Source organism: Idiotropiscis lumnitzeri, chromosome 5 (genome assembly GCF_059441095.1).
Source record: "Idiotropiscis lumnitzeri isolate Australia: NSW breed Sydney's pygmy pipehorse chromosome 5, RoL_Ilum_1.0, whole genome shotgun sequence".
In the NCBI taxonomy this organism is placed as follows: domain Eukaryota; kingdom Metazoa; phylum Chordata; class Actinopteri; order Syngnathiformes; family Syngnathidae; genus Idiotropiscis; species Idiotropiscis lumnitzeri.
In genome coordinates, this window is record NC_142395.1 from 7,781,569 (window position 1) to 7,800,055 (window position 18,487).

At 39.8% G+C, this 18,487-nt stretch overlaps 2 protein-coding genes across 2 annotated transcripts; both read left to right on the forward strand.

Annotated features, from left to right (window-relative positions):
• The first annotated feature begins 3,213 nt into the window (after positions 1-3,213).
• Positions 3,214-5,542, forward strand: LOC148336791 (troponin I, fast skeletal muscle-like). The gene is made up of 6 exons (XM_088295772.1): positions 3,214-3,279; positions 3,360-3,396; positions 3,979-4,107; positions 4,872-4,961; positions 5,071-5,247; positions 5,398-5,542. The coding sequence occupies exons 1-6, from the start codon at positions 3,272-3,274 to the stop codon at positions 5,482-5,484; spliced, it is 528 nt and encodes a 175-aa protein (XP_088151898.1). The 5' UTR covers positions 3,214-3,271; the 3' UTR covers positions 5,485-5,542.
• A 1,854-nt stretch (positions 5,543-7,396) lies between these two features.
• aph1b (aph-1B gamma-secretase subunit) lies at positions 7,397-16,349 on the forward strand. The gene is made up of 6 exons (XM_088297166.1): positions 7,397-7,693; positions 9,930-10,100; positions 11,768-11,841; positions 12,152-12,274; positions 13,827-13,954; positions 14,542-16,349. Exons 1-6 carry the CDS (start codon positions 7,581-7,583, stop codon positions 14,707-14,709), a joined length of 777 nt encoding a protein of 258 aa, XP_088153292.1. The 5' UTR covers positions 7,397-7,580; the 3' UTR covers positions 14,710-16,349.
• Positions 16,350-18,487: the final 2,138 nt, after the last annotated feature.

Sequence of the window (18,487 nt, forward strand, 5' to 3'; positions counted from 1 at the left end):
AAAAATACTCTAATAAACTTTACACAAGAGGTTAGTAACAATTTCAAATTGGAACCACTCCTCAGCCCATAACATTCTAAAGTCAATAAGAAGAAAGCTGTCTTCATACCTGCATTATCTTCTCGTGTTTTCTCTTCTTTTCCTCAAATATTGTGCTCCTGATGGCTTTACCCTTTTCCTCCATGTTTACAGATAGTAGAAGTTGAATCTACCCACAATTCCCCATAGCTCAGCATTATTCTAAGTGAAGACATTTTTTTAAATTTGGGTGCAGATTTGAGCAAGAAACAAAAAGCAGACATGCACAGATGATTTGCTTAAGTGGGTCACGTAAATTGTTGTTGCGAGACATCTGGGCCCTTGGCCTTCATTTTGACACCTTAGTCTGTTTGTTTGTTTATAGAACATATAAACATGTAACATTATTATTCTAGTGGAAGGTAAACAATATATATCCAACCATGCATTTTCTAAGCCGCTTCTCCTCACTAGGGTTGCAGGGGGTGGTGGAGCCTATCCCAGCTTTCTCCGGGCAGTAGGCGGGTTACACCCTGAACTGGTTGCCAACTAATCGCGGGGCACATGTAGACGAACAACCATCCTCGCTCACTCTCATTCCTCGGGGCAATTTAGAGTGTCCAATCCACCTGCCATGCATGTTTTTTTGGAATGTGGGAGGAAACCAGACTACCCGGAGGAAACCCACGCAGGCACAGGGAGAACATGTAAAACTCCACACAGGAAGAACGGTGCTGGATTCGAGCCCTGCACCTCTGCACTGTGAGGTGGACATACTCGTGCCACCAGACACTCAATCTAATACATCCCAAAAATTCCATTTCTGCAACCGGATTCATTTATTATTTTTGTACAGCGTGAGTCGCACCATTTCAAATCTGTTCTAAAACTGTTTCATTCACAAATGAACACCTCTTACAGAACACACCTTAATTTATTCTTGTTTTGAATTTTTTTGTTGACACCTGTACCATAATTTTGCTACGGCATTTGGTTTGTCTAGTGCCAAAAACTATGAACTGTCAGCAGTACATTGAATTTGTTTCCAGTGTGGATTAGACCCCGCTATGGCTGCCCTTTGTCACCTATTCTGTTCATTACATTTATGGACAGAATTTCTCGGCTCAGCCAAAGTCTTGCGGGGGTCTGGTTTGGTGACCTCATTATTGGAGCTTTACTTTTTGCAGATGAGCTGCAATCTACGACTCACACTGGAGCGGGTCACGGCTGAGTGTGAAGCATTTGGGATGAAAATCAGCACCTCTAAATCTGAGAACAAGGTCCTTAATCAGAAAAGGGTGGGGTGCACTCTCAGGTTGATCTGCCCCAAGTGGAGGAGTTCCATGTTGGGGTCTTGGTCACGAATGAATGAAGATTGGAACGATAGCTCGCTAGCCGGCTTGGTGTAGCATCTGCAAAATGCAGACTCAGTATCGGTCTGTCGCGGTGAAGATGGCAGATGTGGCAGGGTGTGCTAATAAATAAATAAATAAATAAATAAATATTAGGCAGATGTGACATGGGGTGCTACTAAATAAATAAATAAATGAATAAATAAACAAATAAATAAAATTAGGCATTGTACAGTAAATACACACACACACTGACCTTCAACCACAACATTATGACAACTTGCACAATATAATAATGTACAAAACAAAACAAATTTGAAATATTCTCATTATTTACAAAGTAATTTTGGTTTTTATTGACACTGTCAGAGGTATTGCTGAACAATATGTCCTTGTGAGAAAAAGCGGTTTGAATAATGTCTGGATATGTGTATGTGTGTGTAATCATCGTGCTTATAGTATGCGGTGGCTCTGGATTATGTCAATTTCCTTTTTACTTAGTTTTATTGACTGAGACTTGTTTTTTTTCTTTAGTATCGTGTAACAAACTACAGTAATTATAGACAAATATAGTTCTCACTTTACACTGAACTCGAGGTGTATTTGTATTTTTGTGTGGGCAAAATTTAACGCCTGTCTACGACGGTGTTGGAGCAGCTGATTGGGAACCAGGGAGCACAATAAATCCTCCTAAATTTAGACCTGACAGCTGCCAGGAGACTTTTTTCGGCTCTTCATCAGGCATACCAATCCGTGCTCCTTTCGGAGTTAGTTACAACTTGCATTTCAAAGATGTATCATGCTGTTGAGATCCTTCATTCATTGAAGAAAAGCCCAATTAGGGCCCCTTAGACAACCTACACAATAAATTTTGTATAAATGAATTGCAAAGTTACATAACAGCGAAGCTTGTCATTTGTGATTTTGCTTCACAGTCAAGATGTTCTGTCTAAATTGCCTAAAGTGTGTTTTTTCCCACTTTATGAGCTCTCTGACTGACTGATGGCTGGCCTTGGGTGTATGGCGCCTTACTCTTAAAGCTTTAGCGACCATCCGCTGGTCCTCAAAACAAGTCATGGCAAACTACATTGCATTCCTATTCCGTCATCTCAACCAGGACCTTTTGCACACAAAACTGCAGTGTCAACAAGACAAGCTCTCTGGGAGGATCTTTTAGCACACAGAACTGGAGACATAGTGTTTTGCCACATTATTAGTTTCAAAGCACAATTCTTAAAGTCATAATATAGGTTTATGTTTGGTGTACATTTCTTCTGTTTTCTTCTCCGGTCTTCTTTTATGGTGTTTGCAGGATCTCCCAAAGCATGCGTTTTCTCTAGGTACTCCAGCTTCCTCCTACATTCTTAAAACACACATGTTAGGTAAGAGTCAGTCCAGCCCAGAGTTCCCAAAATGATCCTCAAAGATCCTATGAATTATAACTCAAATATTTTTTTATGCTTGAAACTCAGTGCATCTGCTCCACATATTTGAACTAACTTTCACGTCTTGATTTCTCTTACGGAAAAATCCTAAAATTATATAACCTGTAATATTTGCATATTCGGAGGGTGGACGGACCTTTCTTGATGGATATGCACCTGCTGTGCAACTTCAACATGTGCCTTAATCTATTGATATGTTTACAGCATTTTTGTGAACCATACAAAACATTATTGAGGTAATGTCTCACTGTCAGCTTCCAGAAGAGAAGTCCTGGAACATTTGTTGCTCAGCTGCCACTGTCAGCTCTTACATCCCACATTCTACCCACAGCTTCTGAAGACAACTGGTCGCGTGTGAACACACACACACACACACACACACTATAAAGAGATGAGTATTCACATTCATCTCACATCTTCCCTGCAGGCCACAGAGGAATCAGCCGTGGTGTAAAGATGGCAGAGTAAGTGCTCACCTAAACTCTCTCACATGTAACTTGTTCATCCACAAAACTCACAGAATGTCATAATTTTCTCTCTGAAGGAAAAAGATGACACTAAGCCGAAGGAATTACCTCAAGGTAAAGAACGAAGGTGGTCATGAATCGCTGTGATTGGAGAGCTGTATTGTCTTATTTGTTTAGGGTTGTCAATTTGATTACATGAACTGTTAAAATTAACATAGAGGTGGTGCTGAAAAATTACTGCTGAACAAAATGTTCGTTTTCCAGACTCAGCATGTCCAAAATCATGCAACCACATACAGACTTCAGATTTCTGCAGATAATTGGAATTTAGTGATTCGTCAGCCTTTTTACAATCGACTCAGCTTTGAAGATTAGGCTACGTTATCTTTTAAATGTGATTTATTCCTAATTATACTGATTATATGGAATTACTTCGCAATTTGGTGCTTTGACAAGGTAAACATGGAAAAATATATCAGCCACGTTTGTTCACAACAGTCACAATTATGCAAAATTAGCATTCAGATTGCTGATAAAAAAATTTCACTTGTCATTTTTACGCTGCAATATTTTTTTTAACCTCAGCAAGGCATTGCATAAGCATTTATTTAAATTAATCTGATTCAAATGCACAATTCTGTATAAAAATATAAAAATCTCTGTAGTGCTGAACTATCTGCTCCCCCTCCTCCTCAGAGCTTGCTGTTACAGATTGGTCAAACAATGTTGGATGAGGCGGCTGAACAGGCCCAAGAGGAGAAGACCAGATATATGGAGGACAACTGTCCTGCTCTCTCTCTCCCTAGCTGCATGCATGAGTTGCAGGTAAACGTCACATTATGACCATCAGCTATCAAAATTAGGAACATGCAAAAGCATCTATCCAATGTGAACTAAAACACCTCTTGAGGTTCACCTTTCTGGCGAAATGAGAATAAGAAGTGGCCCATGTTTTAATTCCCTGATATGAATTGCCATTGTGATGACATCTGACCAGACTTGGACCAGAAACTCACATGAGCTCAGTAAATGCAACAAAAAAAAAAGTCAATTTTTTCTTGTCTCAATTTCTGGTCCAAGTTCAGTTCACTTTGGTCCATTTTTCAACAACAAGCTCAATTTATGTATTTTATTTTTTCAGTTAAATCACATTAGCTTCCCATCTTTTCATTTTTTGTCTTTTCCTAGAAGTGAACAAACACATCCACATAGTGCCTCTGTGAGTCATGCCACAATTTGTGAATGGATTGTGGATGCATGAGCGAATGTGTCTGCTTGCACTATTGTTCGAGCTTTCGCAAAAGCCAGCATTATTTCTTCAACGAGACTCTGACAATGACGAGTCGGAACGTAGCGTGTTAAATAGTTCAATAAAATACAACAGAACCCTGTTTTCCTCCCATTGCCTTTTAAAAACATAGGCCAGCATGTATACTACCGTATGTATGAGTTAAATGCAGAAATAGCACCTGGAACTGATGCCTGTAACGGTTCGTCTTATTGTAATGAAAATACAGCATTGTACTCTCAGCAAATACATGCAACCCTTTCTTTTCAAATTCATCATTGTCTGTTTTACACATTGCCAGGAGATGTGTCGGAAACTTCATAAGCAGATTGATCTGGTAGATGATGAAAGGTACGACATGGATATGAAAGTGAAGAAGTCTGAAAAGGAGGTAAATACGCATCTTTTTGTTCTACATCAATAATTACATGGAAAATATTGCAGTTAAATTGACATCTAAAAGGGATATTTTTATTTTTTTAAAAATCGTTCCATATCAGATCAACGACCTGAAGTCAATGGTTCAGGATCTTAATGGAAAGTTTAAGAAGCCGGCCCTGAAAAAGGTACGGATGTCAGCTGATGCCATGTTAGCAGCCCTTCTGGGGTCCAAACACAAAGTGTCCATGGACCTGAGGGCCAACCTGAAGCAGGTTAAGAAGGAGGTGAAGGACGAGGTTGGTCAATTACACACAAGCACCTCATAGCAAATTGTTTTATATGTTTGCAGTTTTTTGCTGATCGAATTCTTCTAGCTCACTAAAACTGTAATATTTTAGAAGACATAAGCCCGGGCACAACTGAGCGATTGCATATGTCACACTCAGGAGAAACACACCAGTGACTGGAGAAAGAATGTTGAGGACAAAGCCGGGATGGACGGCAGGAAGAAAATGTTTGAGACAGAGGCATGACTCCAGTGTGCTCTTTTGGGCAGCAGCCTGATTTATTTTTTTTTATTTTATTTTTTTTAGTAAGAGACCATTACAGTAATTGTTCCTACTGGTAATACAAGCATGAACAAGTTTTTCTGTTGTCAATCAATCAACAATAATTTGACAAAGTAATTAAAAAAAAAGTGTTGTATTTCAGAGGGATCTAAATTTTTACAAATGCTGCTCAATTGAAGAATTTGGACTTAAGATCAACTTATTCAAAAGTAGGATATTTTCTTGCCTTGGAGATTTTAATTAAACAGAATGGCTACCCCTCCTCCTTTCTTATACATTTTGGTTTCACTCACGAAGTTTGGAGGGGTTGACTTGATAATAACTGCTACACTGTTAACTTGTCCTTACCAAGTTTGAGTTAATAACACAAAATCAAGCTTGGTAATAAAACCCTTGATTAAAAAGGATTGCCCTGCCAAAAACCTAAAACATTTAAACATAGAAAATACACGCTAATATTATTGTAATGATAAAAAAAAAATAAAATAAAATTGAGCTTGTTATTGAAAAACTGATCATTCTGGCTGAATGATCCCTTTTAATGAAATGATTTGTGGCAGTAGTTAACCTGTAATTAATAATCCATCCATTATCTGAACTGCTTCTCCTCACGAGGGTCGTGGGCATGCTGGAACCTATCCTAGCCGTCTCCGGGCAGTAGGCGGGGGACATCCTGAACTGGTTGCTTTAAAGCTTAGAGCACCTGGTATTCCCAGGCGGTCTCTCATCCAAGTATTCACCAGGCCCAAACCTGCTTTGCTTCCAAGTACGAACGAGATCGGGCTCGCTCAGGGTAGTATGGCTGTAAGTTTTTATGTTATTATATTATATTATATTATATTATATTAATTATATTATATTATATTATATTATATTATATTATATTATATTATATTATATTATATTATATTATATTATATTATATTATATTATATTATATTATATTATATTATATTATATTATATTATATTATATTATATTATATTATATTATATTATATCATATCATATTATATTATATTATATTATATTATATTATATTATATCATATTATATTATATTATATTATATTGTATGGCGGCACAGTGGCCCGACTGGTGAGCACGATGGCCTCACAGTGAGAGACAGCAGCGGTCGTGTGTTCGATCCCGGCTCCGGCCTGAATGTGTGGAGTTTGCATGTTCTCCCCGTGCCTGCGTGGGTTCCCTCCGGGTACTCCGGTTTCCTCCCACATTCCAAAAACATGCATGGCAGGTCGATTGAACACTCTAAAATTGCCCCTTGGTATGAGCGTGAGCGCGGAGGGTTGTTCGTCTATGTGTGCCCTGCAATTGGCTGGCAACCAGTTCAGGGGTGTCCTCGCCTACTGCCTGAAGAAAGCTGGGATAGGCTCCACCACCCCCTGCAACCCTAGTGAGGTACAGATAATGGATGGATATTATATTATATTATATTATATTATATTATATTATATTATATTATATTATATTATATTATATTATATTATATTATATTATATTATATTATATTATATTATATTATATTATATTATATTATATTATATTATATTATATTATATTATATTATATTATATTATATTATATTATATTGTATTATATTATTTTTTATTATATTATATTATATTAACGTAGGTGATTTATGTAATGTAATATAAAATAGGAGAGGAGAGACGATATTGCTGTACTGTTTGTTAATTGACTCAATAAAGTTAAAAGAAAAACAAATAATGAGCCTGGGAGGGGAAAAAGGAGTCATTCAAACCGTTGCAGAGGCAAATAAACATTTAGAGAACAATAATCTCTGTGGGAGGTTTGTCAATAAAGTTTTCCGAAGTGACGTAGTGTTTCCGGAGCTCATGTGACATCACGAGAGTCGCCCGAAACTGGTGGAAGTAGAGTAGAGGGAGTTCTTGCTTACTGCCAACAAGAACTGAATAGGCTGCTGTTTGTTTTTGAAAGTGTCCGATAAATTGCGTAGGAGTCTCGACTAAGCGCTCGGGGTCCCCCGGCATTCTACACATTGACCAAGAATCCCCCAAAAATGACGGCGGCGGTGTTCTTTGGTTGCACCTTCATTGCCTTCGGCCCTGCAATCGCGCTGTTCCTGTTTACCATCGCCCGGGAGCCTCTGAGGGTCATCTTTCTCATAGCCGGGTGAGTCGGAATGCTTCCCCGTGGGATATTGAGCGTATCTCTGTCACTGGGGGACGACAACGTTTATTTGATCATGTTCAGATCGATAAACGCGAGTCGTTGAGCGGCAAGCATGCTAGCCCAATTCGCTATTAGCTTTCTGTTTAGATTCACAAACAGCTTCCATTCCGTTACCTAGTGTTCATGTATCGAAGTCATTATCATCATTGTGTGAATGAAGTGACGTACAAAAAACAATGGCATAAAATAAAACATTACTGAGAACACACATTTTGGTGTTCAATATGTATATCATCAACTTTTGAGCTTAAAAAAAAAAAGAACCGAAAAACCGATGAAGAAGAAATAACTTTTTTTTGGGGGGGGGTGAAAGCATTTGGCACTGATTTTGTGGAATGGTCCACATAATAACACTGATTTTGTGGAATGGTCCACATAATAACACTCATTATCCGAACTGCTTCTCCTCACGAGGGTCGTGGGCATGCTGGAGTCTATCCCAGCCGTCTCCGGGCAGTAGGCGGGGTACACCCTGAACTGGTTGCCAGCCAATCGCTGGGCACACATAGACGAACAACCATCCACGCTCACAAACACACCCTAGGGGCAATTCAGGGTGTCTAATCAACCTACCATGCATGTTTTTTGAAATGTGGGACAAAACCGGAGTACCCGGAGGAAACCCACGCAGCCACGGGGAAAACATGCACACAGGAAGGCCGGAGCCGGAATGGAACCTTGCACCTTTGAACTGTGAGGTCATCGTGCTAACCAGTCGGCGACCGTGCCCACACGCATTGGTTAGGAAATGTGCTGCAGTCTCACTCCAAGACAGGGGGGTGTCGCTACAGCTGATACTGGCTAGGCCGCAACGGATGTAGTTTTGTCGGCATCTTCTGGTCTTTTATTTTGCGAAACAAGGAACAAAACGACAACAAACGCAGTTTACAAGCATTTGAAAATTGCAGAATTGGGACGTCATCGACTTGTGCCACAATGTTAGAAATAAATAGGTATTTGCCAGATGTCGTGATTTTCCCTCTATTCTGTTCAAGTCAGCAATGAATTGTGGGTAATGGGCTTTGGCTGAGTTTTCATCGATGCATATTCAACATAAGTGCGGAATAAGGGCGCAAAGGAGGCGGTTCGACAGCCCTTCGCCGATTTGGGACACCATAAAAACTCGCATCCTCAATGGGAACGTGTTGTAGAAGGGCAAAAGGGCACAAGTGTGTGTATTGGTATTGGACCTTAATCAATGTTGTCTGTTTTTTTTAAACATGGCCGTATTGTGAAACCTTCTCGGGAACCCTGATTACGTCATCTCAGCATGTGAAAAAACGGACCAATCGAGAGAGGCTGCGCCCTGCAATCTTAACAATACAATACAACTTTATATATTTAGCGCATTTCACAACAGTTGAAGCTGTAACAAAGTGCTTTGCGCAGCCACAATTTCTGACGCGTGCACGGCATGTGTTGCAGACATGTTGTGCAGCAGAACGCGTCACGTGATGCTATGCCACAGTTGTCGCCCGCGCCTCCGCGGGAGTATAAAACATCTTTAACTTCAACTCTTACCCATTCGACTCTTGCTGTGTGTGGGACGTCACATTTTTTCCTTGCGTCAACAAAAAATACTGTATATGCCTGCCTCGTTTCTGTGAGTCTTTTGAGCTGATGTGTGGAGCAAATTTACTGGTCGCACTTGGGCCAAAGAATGAAAAAAAATAAATACCCATCCTATCTCCTATTTTAAGTGCAAAATGTGACCATTTTGGGGCGATCTGGAGCCCTGTAGCATTGGTTTGCATGTCTGCCTCACAGACAGTTATTTAGACCAAATCTAGCATTCATCTTAATCCGCAAGTAGAGCAAAGTTATCAACAACAGTGTGCCTCATTGACCAAACACAAAATGCAGCATGGTAAATTGACAAAAGCATGCATGTTAGGTTAATTGTTAAAAGGTGCTCTACAAATGACTGGCAACCTGACCAGTCCAGGCCGTATTCCGCCTCTCACCCAATATCAACTTGAGTAGGCTCCAGTTAGTTTCTCTGAACTGAACTTCTGTGTGCATTCACTTTCAAAGCTGATTTTTCTTTCCACAAACGTTAAATTAAATAGTTCAGGAATATCTGAAAACACACAAAATTATCACTCCAGGATGTAAGTGCCATCGTGTTTTTGCATTCCTTCTTATAACTTGTCTTGTGGCTTTTTTTTTCTTCCAGAGCGTTTTTCTGGCTAGTTTCTCTCCTGCTGTCCTCTCTGGTTTGGTTCATCTCCGTTCAGATAAGTAATAAGGACAGTGCAGTTCAGCAGAAAGGCCTCCTCATCTTTGGCGTGGTGCTGTCTGTTCTGCTGCAGGAGACCTTTCGATTCGCTTACTACAAGCTGCTCAAGTAAGCTACATCCCACACAGTTTGGATGGTTTTACACAATGCTGCAACATTACAAATAGTAAAAACGGGAAAGCCAGGTCAATGATGTGTCATCACATATGTCCTTAAAATTGCACCTTGCATTAAAATTAACCAGGAGGATTACAGGCGCGCTGATTTGTTGAATACAAGGCACAAGGATGGGAACGCGAAATATTAATCTAACTTTACAATGTTTCTATTTTTACCAATTAAGACCTTGAAATGGGCTGGAGGAGGTACCCTTTAATAAGTGTCTCTCCTGAGCTAGGTTGGTGTTGGAGAACGACTTTACCATCCTTTCTGTCGATTGTGGGATGCACAGCTGTGGCGAAAAGTTTTGAGAATGACACAAGTATGGGTTTCACAAAGTGTGCTGCTTCAGTGTTTTTTAGATTTTATTTTGTCAGATTTTACCATGATTAACACAATATTGTGTTTTGTACATGATAACAGCATTTCCAAAGAAATAAGTTTTTGGTCATATGTTCCTATTGGCTCAGCAGCACAAAGTATCATGGTCTATGTCGTTCACAATGCTGTGTTCGGCTGAAGCGGGCAAAAAGTAATGTTTTTTGACAGAGATGTTGAAAGAAATGTTCTGGTGTTACTGATTAATGGGAACATAATTTTGTTCATGTAAACAATAATCAGACCAGGTTTTCTCTAACAATAGAGGCCAAAACATGCTTGATTTAAATTAAACGTTATTAATAAACTACCCACCAGAGGGTGCTGGAACTGCACAAGTGTTCGATATGGCATCGCAGCCATCTCGCCAAGATGTAACAAAAGCACGAATCACTGTTTCTAAGTGCTCTGGAGAAAGGAAGGGCCTCATCTTAACCAGCTGCCTAAAATTAAAGAAACTGGATCTATCAACAGCATCGATTTGCTGGTACTAATAAAATCACTGTCTCATTATAACCCAAGCTTGAGACTGTTGGCTTCAGATAAGATGCGAGGGGGCCCAGGTCAGTAGGGTAGAATGTCGAAGGGCCACTGTGACCAAACAGCGTAACTTCTGTTTGGCTATCGTTGAAATTGTTAAGAAATAATGTGATATCCAGGCTTAGATTTCCTCGAGACAGAACAAAAGTGGTCTTAAGGAGAAATTGTCTTTTTTGCTCAGCATTACATCGGGAGAGGGAACAAATCTGTGTTGGTCCCTCCATATACTCAGGAATGATATGCATATAATTTTTTTTCTTCTTTGTGTTGCATTTCAAAAATAGCTGCGTGTATAAAAAAAATCTGGTAAATTGTTCTGGAAGTGCATTTCTATAGGTTGGCAGCTCTGAAGCAATCTTTTATTTTGGAGAGCTGGAACGCTTTCTCTTCTGGTATAGCGCTTGTTTGTTGCTGCTTCGGCTAGTAGTATATATTATGTATCACTGTTAAAAAAAACTCAATTGGGATTTTAAAACAGTTATTGGTAATATAAGTATCATTCAGTGGGAATTAACCCTCTCTTGAAAGCTATTGGAACACTTTTGTTGATCTGCTGTTCCACCATTTTACTTTCCCTCTTTTCTAGTAATGGATCATTTTCACATCACATATCATCTTTCAGCAAGTGATGCACATATTGTCTATCAATGTCTATTGTTCACAATGGTGTTGTCTGACATGTGTATTTGTGTCTGCAGGAAAGCAAATGAAGGGCTCCTCACTCTCAGTCAGGAGGAAACTATGCCCATCTCCATACGACAACTGGCCTATGGTACACTCCTAAAAATAATAAGCTAACAAGTCTTTTGAGTGGTGTTGAACTTAATTCATTTTGTTCACCAGAAAGATTTAAGATATACCGTGTATACTTTTTTTTAAACTGACTTTCCAATCCATTCATTTAACCATTTGAACATTGCTAACACTATTTGGTTTTAAATTAAACACTGAAGTCGTTATTTATTTATTCAGTTTTAGAAATTCTGTTTTTGATTATCATTAGCCCAATACAAACTAATTCACCATGTCTGCATTGCTGTTCCCGTCATATTGATGCTCCTCTTGCTTGTGATCTGTTTCAGTGTCTGGCCTTGGTTTTGGATTCATGAGTGGTGCATTTTCTGTGGTGAACATTCTGGCTGACTCTGTTGGGCCGGGAACTATCGGGATCCATGGAGACTCGCAGCACTACTTTTTGTCTTCAGGTACTCCTTTATTCTCATAACTTTGACTTCGGGCCCTGACGTTTCCTGTGCCAAATGTCCCTCAGCCCATTCAGAAATTATGATTTATGTTGGCCTCTAATGTTTGTATTTAATAACTAAATCCAATCCACTTACAGTTTAAAAACTTAGAACATTAAACTTTCTCAACAAGAGAAGAGTACGCTTCATTCCTTAGATAAAACAAACTTAATTCAGGGCCATTCCTTTAGAGAGCCATTTGAACTTACTGTGATAGAGCAGCTGGACATGATCTGCCAACAGCAGACCGGGATTTCTGACATTGTGGAGTTGCAAAGAGAAAAATTGCCGCGAGCGAGTGCGCCATTGTCGCTCCCTTCCACAGCCGGTGTGGCCGCTCGGCAGCGAGACAGCTCTGCCTCGGAGCTAAACTACCTGGACTTGTAACCTTCCAAACCTTTGTATGACCGCAAGGACTCACCCTTGTAGTTCTCCCCATGTGCCGTAGTGATGGTTACCATGATATCTGACCTGTCCAGCTGGCATGTCATCTCATTATGTCCTTTTCATCAAAGTGAGATGTGAACTCACTTGGACGGAATGTTGATTTCGCTCATTATTTTATCACTGCCCGGCATTGTAAATCATTCACCTGCCGCTATTACTATCCTGCAAGTGGAAACAAATGCACACGGGAATCAGTCACGTCACGTCAGGATATCAATTTGTGGCGCGTAGGATGCAAACCTTTTTGAAAGAAGTACAAATTTCTCGCTTATATTGTCACTATGGTGACAATTTAAGGAACATTTATAATAAAATGTAGTATTTATGCATTAATTGCCAACAGCCAGGGGTGGCAAGTGGGGTTCAAGGCATTTTTGGTAATGGTGGCAGCTGCCTTTGCCACCCTGTTAAACTGTCTATACATGCGGATACCACAAGATGGTGGCAAAGTGCAACTTTTGTTGAACTCACTTGAATATAGTTCCTTAACACCAAGATTGTGCAAGATGCTGTCAAAGCAAATATTTTATCCCTTTGGCCTCAATACAAAACAAAACATGAAAAGGCGTTTTTTTTCGTTTTTTTTTAAGCATAACTGAATAGGTTTCAAAGCGTCATCTTGCAAATGGTGAGGATTATTACTTTTCCAGTGAAATTATACTGAAAAAAAATGTTGTTTTTGAGAGACAACAACACAACTTGACCAGGTGTGACTATTCCGGCGCTATATCCCGCTTTTTCTTCCAGTCATGTCTTTGTCCTTCTTCGATATCACCAGTTTTTCACCTCAACATAGTACCTCTATATCCTGCAGATCTGGTCACATTTTGAGCATGTCATGCCTATGACAAGCTGCTTTAAAACAAAGCTGACTTTTCTTCAGCCACATCTTGTGATTTAAATCATGGGACTATTTGCAAAATACCAAAAAAAAAATCTCTCCATTCTCGTGTTTTATGGCAGACTGGGGCGAAGTTTATAATAGTGATGATGTGGAAAAGTGAAATGCACGGTACATCCATGTTCACTCGACTGAAACATGTCCTTCTCTCGTTTCCCTTCCTAGCATTCATGACAATGGCCATTATCCTTCTCCATATGTTCTGGGGTGTGGTCTTCTTTGACGCCTGTGAGAAGCAGCAATGGTGGGCGGTTGCTGCCGTTGTCGTCAGCCACCTGGTCGTTTCCTGTTTGGTGAGTGATGTGCAAAGTGAAAGGGGGGTTGCGGTCTCATGTTGGAAAGATGCTAGCTTGCCTACACCATGGTTGTGTTGCTAACGGGCAGGTTTGCATAATGAAAAACACCAAACATATCTGACAAGTGACGCAGGCAAAAAATAACTTATGTTGATGCACACGCCCTCAAACTCCACACATAGCAGAGGAATAGCAGAGCCCGGATTCGAACCCCTGGGCTCCTTTTGTTAATGGCAGCCTGAGAGATTTTGGAAAAACGACAACCGAATGTGAAAACCTTAAAACACAGCATTTTTGAAGCAATAAAAGCTAACTAACCTCTAAAAACTAATTGAAACTAACTGAATTTGAATAAGTCAAAGTAAATTAACTTACTATAATGAAAAATACCCAACAATTATAACCCTGGTGTAGATACCATACTGCCTCATAATGTCACCCTAACATTTAATGTATTAAATTAGGTATCATTTTTCAAACAGTACTCGTTGAGTATGCAGTTGTAATAAATGAAGTGGCACTTTACCGTGTACCACTGCCTTTAGTTGATCTCTCTCGCTCTCGCTCTCTCTCTCCTTTCACAGACCTTCCAGAACCCGCAGTATGTCGCCAGCCTGGTTCCCACCTACATCATCTTGTTCCTAATGGGCATGTGGGCCTTTTACTCTGCTGGCGGGTCCCTGAGGAACCTCAAACTTTGCTTAACCTGCAAAGACAAAGATTTCCTGCTTGCCAACCACCGGCCCAGATAACGCAACACTCCAGGGAGCTCGCAGGAGTCTCCGTCCCAAAATAACACAACCACATGCACTGAACACCACGAAAGAGTGCTTGTTCTCTGTTCATCTGCATTTTGAATTTGAATTCAACCGTTTTTTTTTTTTTTTTTTTTTTTTTTTAAATGACCTGTAAAATCAGTGACTGCTTTGCAGAGGAAAGATAACATTTCGCGAGGGAATCACATCCAGTTTAGGTAAAGCTCAGTTTATGGGAGTTCATTAATGAAATGGAGTTGTGCTCACAAATATGAATTCCTGAGCTGAACAGTGCCCATGAGTTTAATTTGCTGCAATGTTACAGGAATTTTCAATGTTGAGTCACGGCTCAGACAAAATATAGTTGTATACAGTGTTCCCTTGCTACTTCGCGTTTTGTTTATTGCGGATTCATTCTATCGTAGGTTTTCATTTGTGATCATAACCTCATGTATTACAGTTTCGCCTTGCTACTATGGCACGTTTTCATACTATTTTGCTAAGACGGTCAGATCACTCGTTTTGGTCCACTCCGAAGCAACGAACTGCACTTTTGAACAATGTTCTGTTTTGAAACTCATAATCTTATTCAAATGTGCCGTTCAGTTAGTCTGAGTCGAGCCCGGGACAAGTGGTTAGTAAACAGCTGTGTTCAGAAATTGTGAGCGGAGCCACCGACAGCCCGTCCAGGACGATGAAACATCGGCAAATAACAATGCTAACGTTTTTTTAACTTGACTAGAATCCCATGTTGCATTTTATCCCAGGGTACAATCCTGGTAGAGGAATGCACCACTTAACTCATTCACTGCCATTGACGGATATTGACGTCAAAAAGGACTTTCATTTGACGTGGGCTGACAGTGAATGAGTTAAAGTCCTTGTTGATGTTGTTGTGCAAAGCAAAAGTAAGTTGCTGTTGGCATTGCTTCTTCTTCATGGTCTTAAAAGAAGAACGAAGAAGACTGCAATGATGTAGCACCAGCACTATCACGCTAACCCGCTAGAAGTCAGGGAACACTCTATTGCCCGATGTTGAAGATTGCCATTATAGAAATGGGTCATGTTTTTCAAAGGATCAATTTTGAACAGTGACTTAAAAAAACATGTAGTGGACATCATTGCCTCTGAGTAAATGCTTGACAACATAGAGCAGTGTACGATATGAGATGGGCGGTGGTGTTCGTTTTTTTTTTCCCCATTCAAACAGTTTTTTTTACGTCATGTTATTTTAGTTAAAAGATTTGACAGCTAGCTCCACAGACTCTTTGTGATCAAGAACAAATTGAGCAATGAAAGCATTTTTTTTTTTGTTTCTTTTTTTGCCTTTAATGATTTAGTTGCTCTTGTGGGCGGTTATAGTGTTGTCTCATATTTTAGGAATTTAGCATAGGTATGCAGCATTCCTTTATTTTCTGCAGCCTAGGTGAGTACCGCTGCTCATTTTCAGTATCAGGTGTTTAGTTCAGTGTGCCAATCTTCCTTATCTTTTTTTAATTAAGTTAAAAAGTACAAAACTCAGTCTGGTTGTTTCGCAATTAAATAAATGTTATAGAACAGTAAGATGCAAGAGAGAAGCATCACACTTGCTTGCATTGCAATTCTGTCAAATAAATTTGTTGTGTTCTGTTTTGAAATGTTGCATGTTGTTATTGACACACTCGGGCGTAGCCAGGATTTTTCAGTGGGGTGGCACCACCCTAGTGAGATGTGGCCTTGCGTGCATCTGTTACTCTTTATGATACACTATTACTTCTCTGCCATGTTGTTAGCTTGCTTTGGTAGGAAAAATAATGATTTTGATAGATGTTTTCTGCATGAATTGAATGTTCTGTCACTTTTTTACTTAAATGTGATTTTAGAGTTTTCACTCATCAATTGTACATTTATTCTTTAAATAAGCAGTTAATATTTAAAAAAAAAAAAGAAAAACTTGTAGCAAAAGTAACAAGGGGTCTAAGAATACAGAATCTATTTGGAAATGACGTCGTGTGAGGGCGGCCATGGCCGCTCCTGGCCATTTTGTAGCTCCGCCCCTGGACTTACTTCGTGTTTACATTTTTTTTATAGGGAAAACGAGTGCTTTACTGTAACTTCATTTTAACTCGCTTTGTGAACCCGTGTAAAAATATATATTTTTTTATGTATTTCATGTCACAGATTTTTGAAGCATTCTTAGTAGTCTCGGGGTCACCCAGAATGAGGAAAAAAGTTTTTTAAAAAAATGAAAACACTGCAAACAATCCTGAATATTTCGAGGACGACAACAAAGTGAAGTACTTCACGGGATTTCCTCGCTTCATTACTTTAATGGCTTTGTTTAACCGGATTGCTGGAGTGATGATAGAAAACAAGAACTCTTGCTTGAATACATTTCAAAAGCTCATTATGACATTGTTTCGATCGACTTAATCTTAATATGCCCATTACAGATCTTGCGTACAGATTTGGTTTGTGTCGATCAACAGTGACAAGACATTCATTTGACACCCTGAACGTGATCTAGCATTAAAGTCTCTTTATTTGTTGGCCATCTCGTGAAGAGCTGCAGCACACTATCTATGCCTTTGGGGTACATTTGGCAAATTTCCGCAAGACAGTAACATGCATCGTAGATTGCTTTGAGATATTTATTTACAGACCATCTATTATATAATAATATAAAAAAAAACACTTGCTTGGTTGAGCAACAAACTCCACAATACTGCCAAATACTGTTGAAAAAAAGGACCTGTTCACCGATAGACTTAATTCACCATTTAATGACGACGCCAGAATATGAACATATATTAAATTAATATTTATTTTCCGTATATTATTACATTAATTTGGTTATTTGACATTCTTTGGTGAAACACAGGATTTGTAGTAACGGTTACGCTATGCCATTATTTATTATTTAAATTAAGGAAATTTTGAAGAAAGTTTGCTGCAGGTATTGTGATGAACCAGAACAGCAAACATTTTTGTGTAATCAGTCATCTTTTTTGTTTAAATTTGCTGGGACTGTTCTGGTGGAGTCGGGTGGGGAAATGCGAGACATTATTACATTGTCATGTCATTATCCACCCCGCTTATCCTGTAGAGGGTCGCGGGAGGGTGCTGGAGCCTATCCCAGCTGACTACGGGCGAAAGGCGCACTACACCTTGAACTGGTCGCCAGCCAGTCACAGGGCAGACATCAACACCGTCCCCAAGTGGGAACCGATCCCACGCTGCCCGCACTCAAATCAGGCGGATGTACCACTACACCATCGGCGACTCTATTATTACATTGGATTAAGCTAATTAATGCAGTGTGGTTTCCGTATTTAGCGATCACAGAAAGTTGACCTTCTGCGCATGCGCTCTCACATCGCGCTTGGGTCACACATCGTTAAATCAATTTAATTTAACAAATGCTTTGGTCACTAGCGTGAATCAACTGAACCATTACCATCTCTTCACTCGTTTATTGTATTGCACTTAATCCATCCATCCATCCAGGCGTGCTGGAGCCTCTCCGAGCTGTCTTCGGGCAGTAGGCAGGGTACACCCTGGACTGGTTACCAGCCAATTGTAAGGCTCACAAAGACGAACAACCATCCACACTCACAATCACACCTCGGGGCAATTCAAAGTGTCCAATCAACCTGCCTTGCATGTCTAAAAAAAGAAAACCTATGCGGGCACAGGGAGAACATGCAAACTCCACACAGGAAGGCCGGAGCTGGAATCAAACCCTGCACCTGTACTTTGAGGCCATCGTGCTAACCAGTTGGCCGCTATACTACAT

Bases quoted from the DNA above. Each gene is read 5' to 3' on its own strand.
- LOC148336791 (XM_088295772.1), top strand. The intron at 3,397-3,978 runs GTAAAGAACGAA...CCTCCTCCTCAG, and splicing joins GCCGAAGGAATTACCTCAAG to AGCTTGCTGTTACAGATTGG. The intron at 5,248-5,397 runs GTTGGTCAATTA...TGTCACACTCAG, and splicing joins AGAAGGAGGTGAAGGACGAG to GAGAAACACACCAGTGACTG.
- aph1b (XM_088297166.1), top strand. From the start codon at position 7,581: ATGACGGCGGCGGTGTTCTTTGGTTGCACCTTCATTGCCTTCGGCCCT. The intron at 10,101-11,767 runs GTAAGCTACATC...TTGTGTCTGCAG, and splicing joins GCTTACTACAAGCTGCTCAA to GAAAGCAAATGAAGGGCTCC. The intron at 11,842-12,151 runs GTACACTCCTAA...GATCTGTTTCAG, and splicing joins CATACGACAACTGGCCTATG to TGTCTGGCCTTGGTTTTGGA.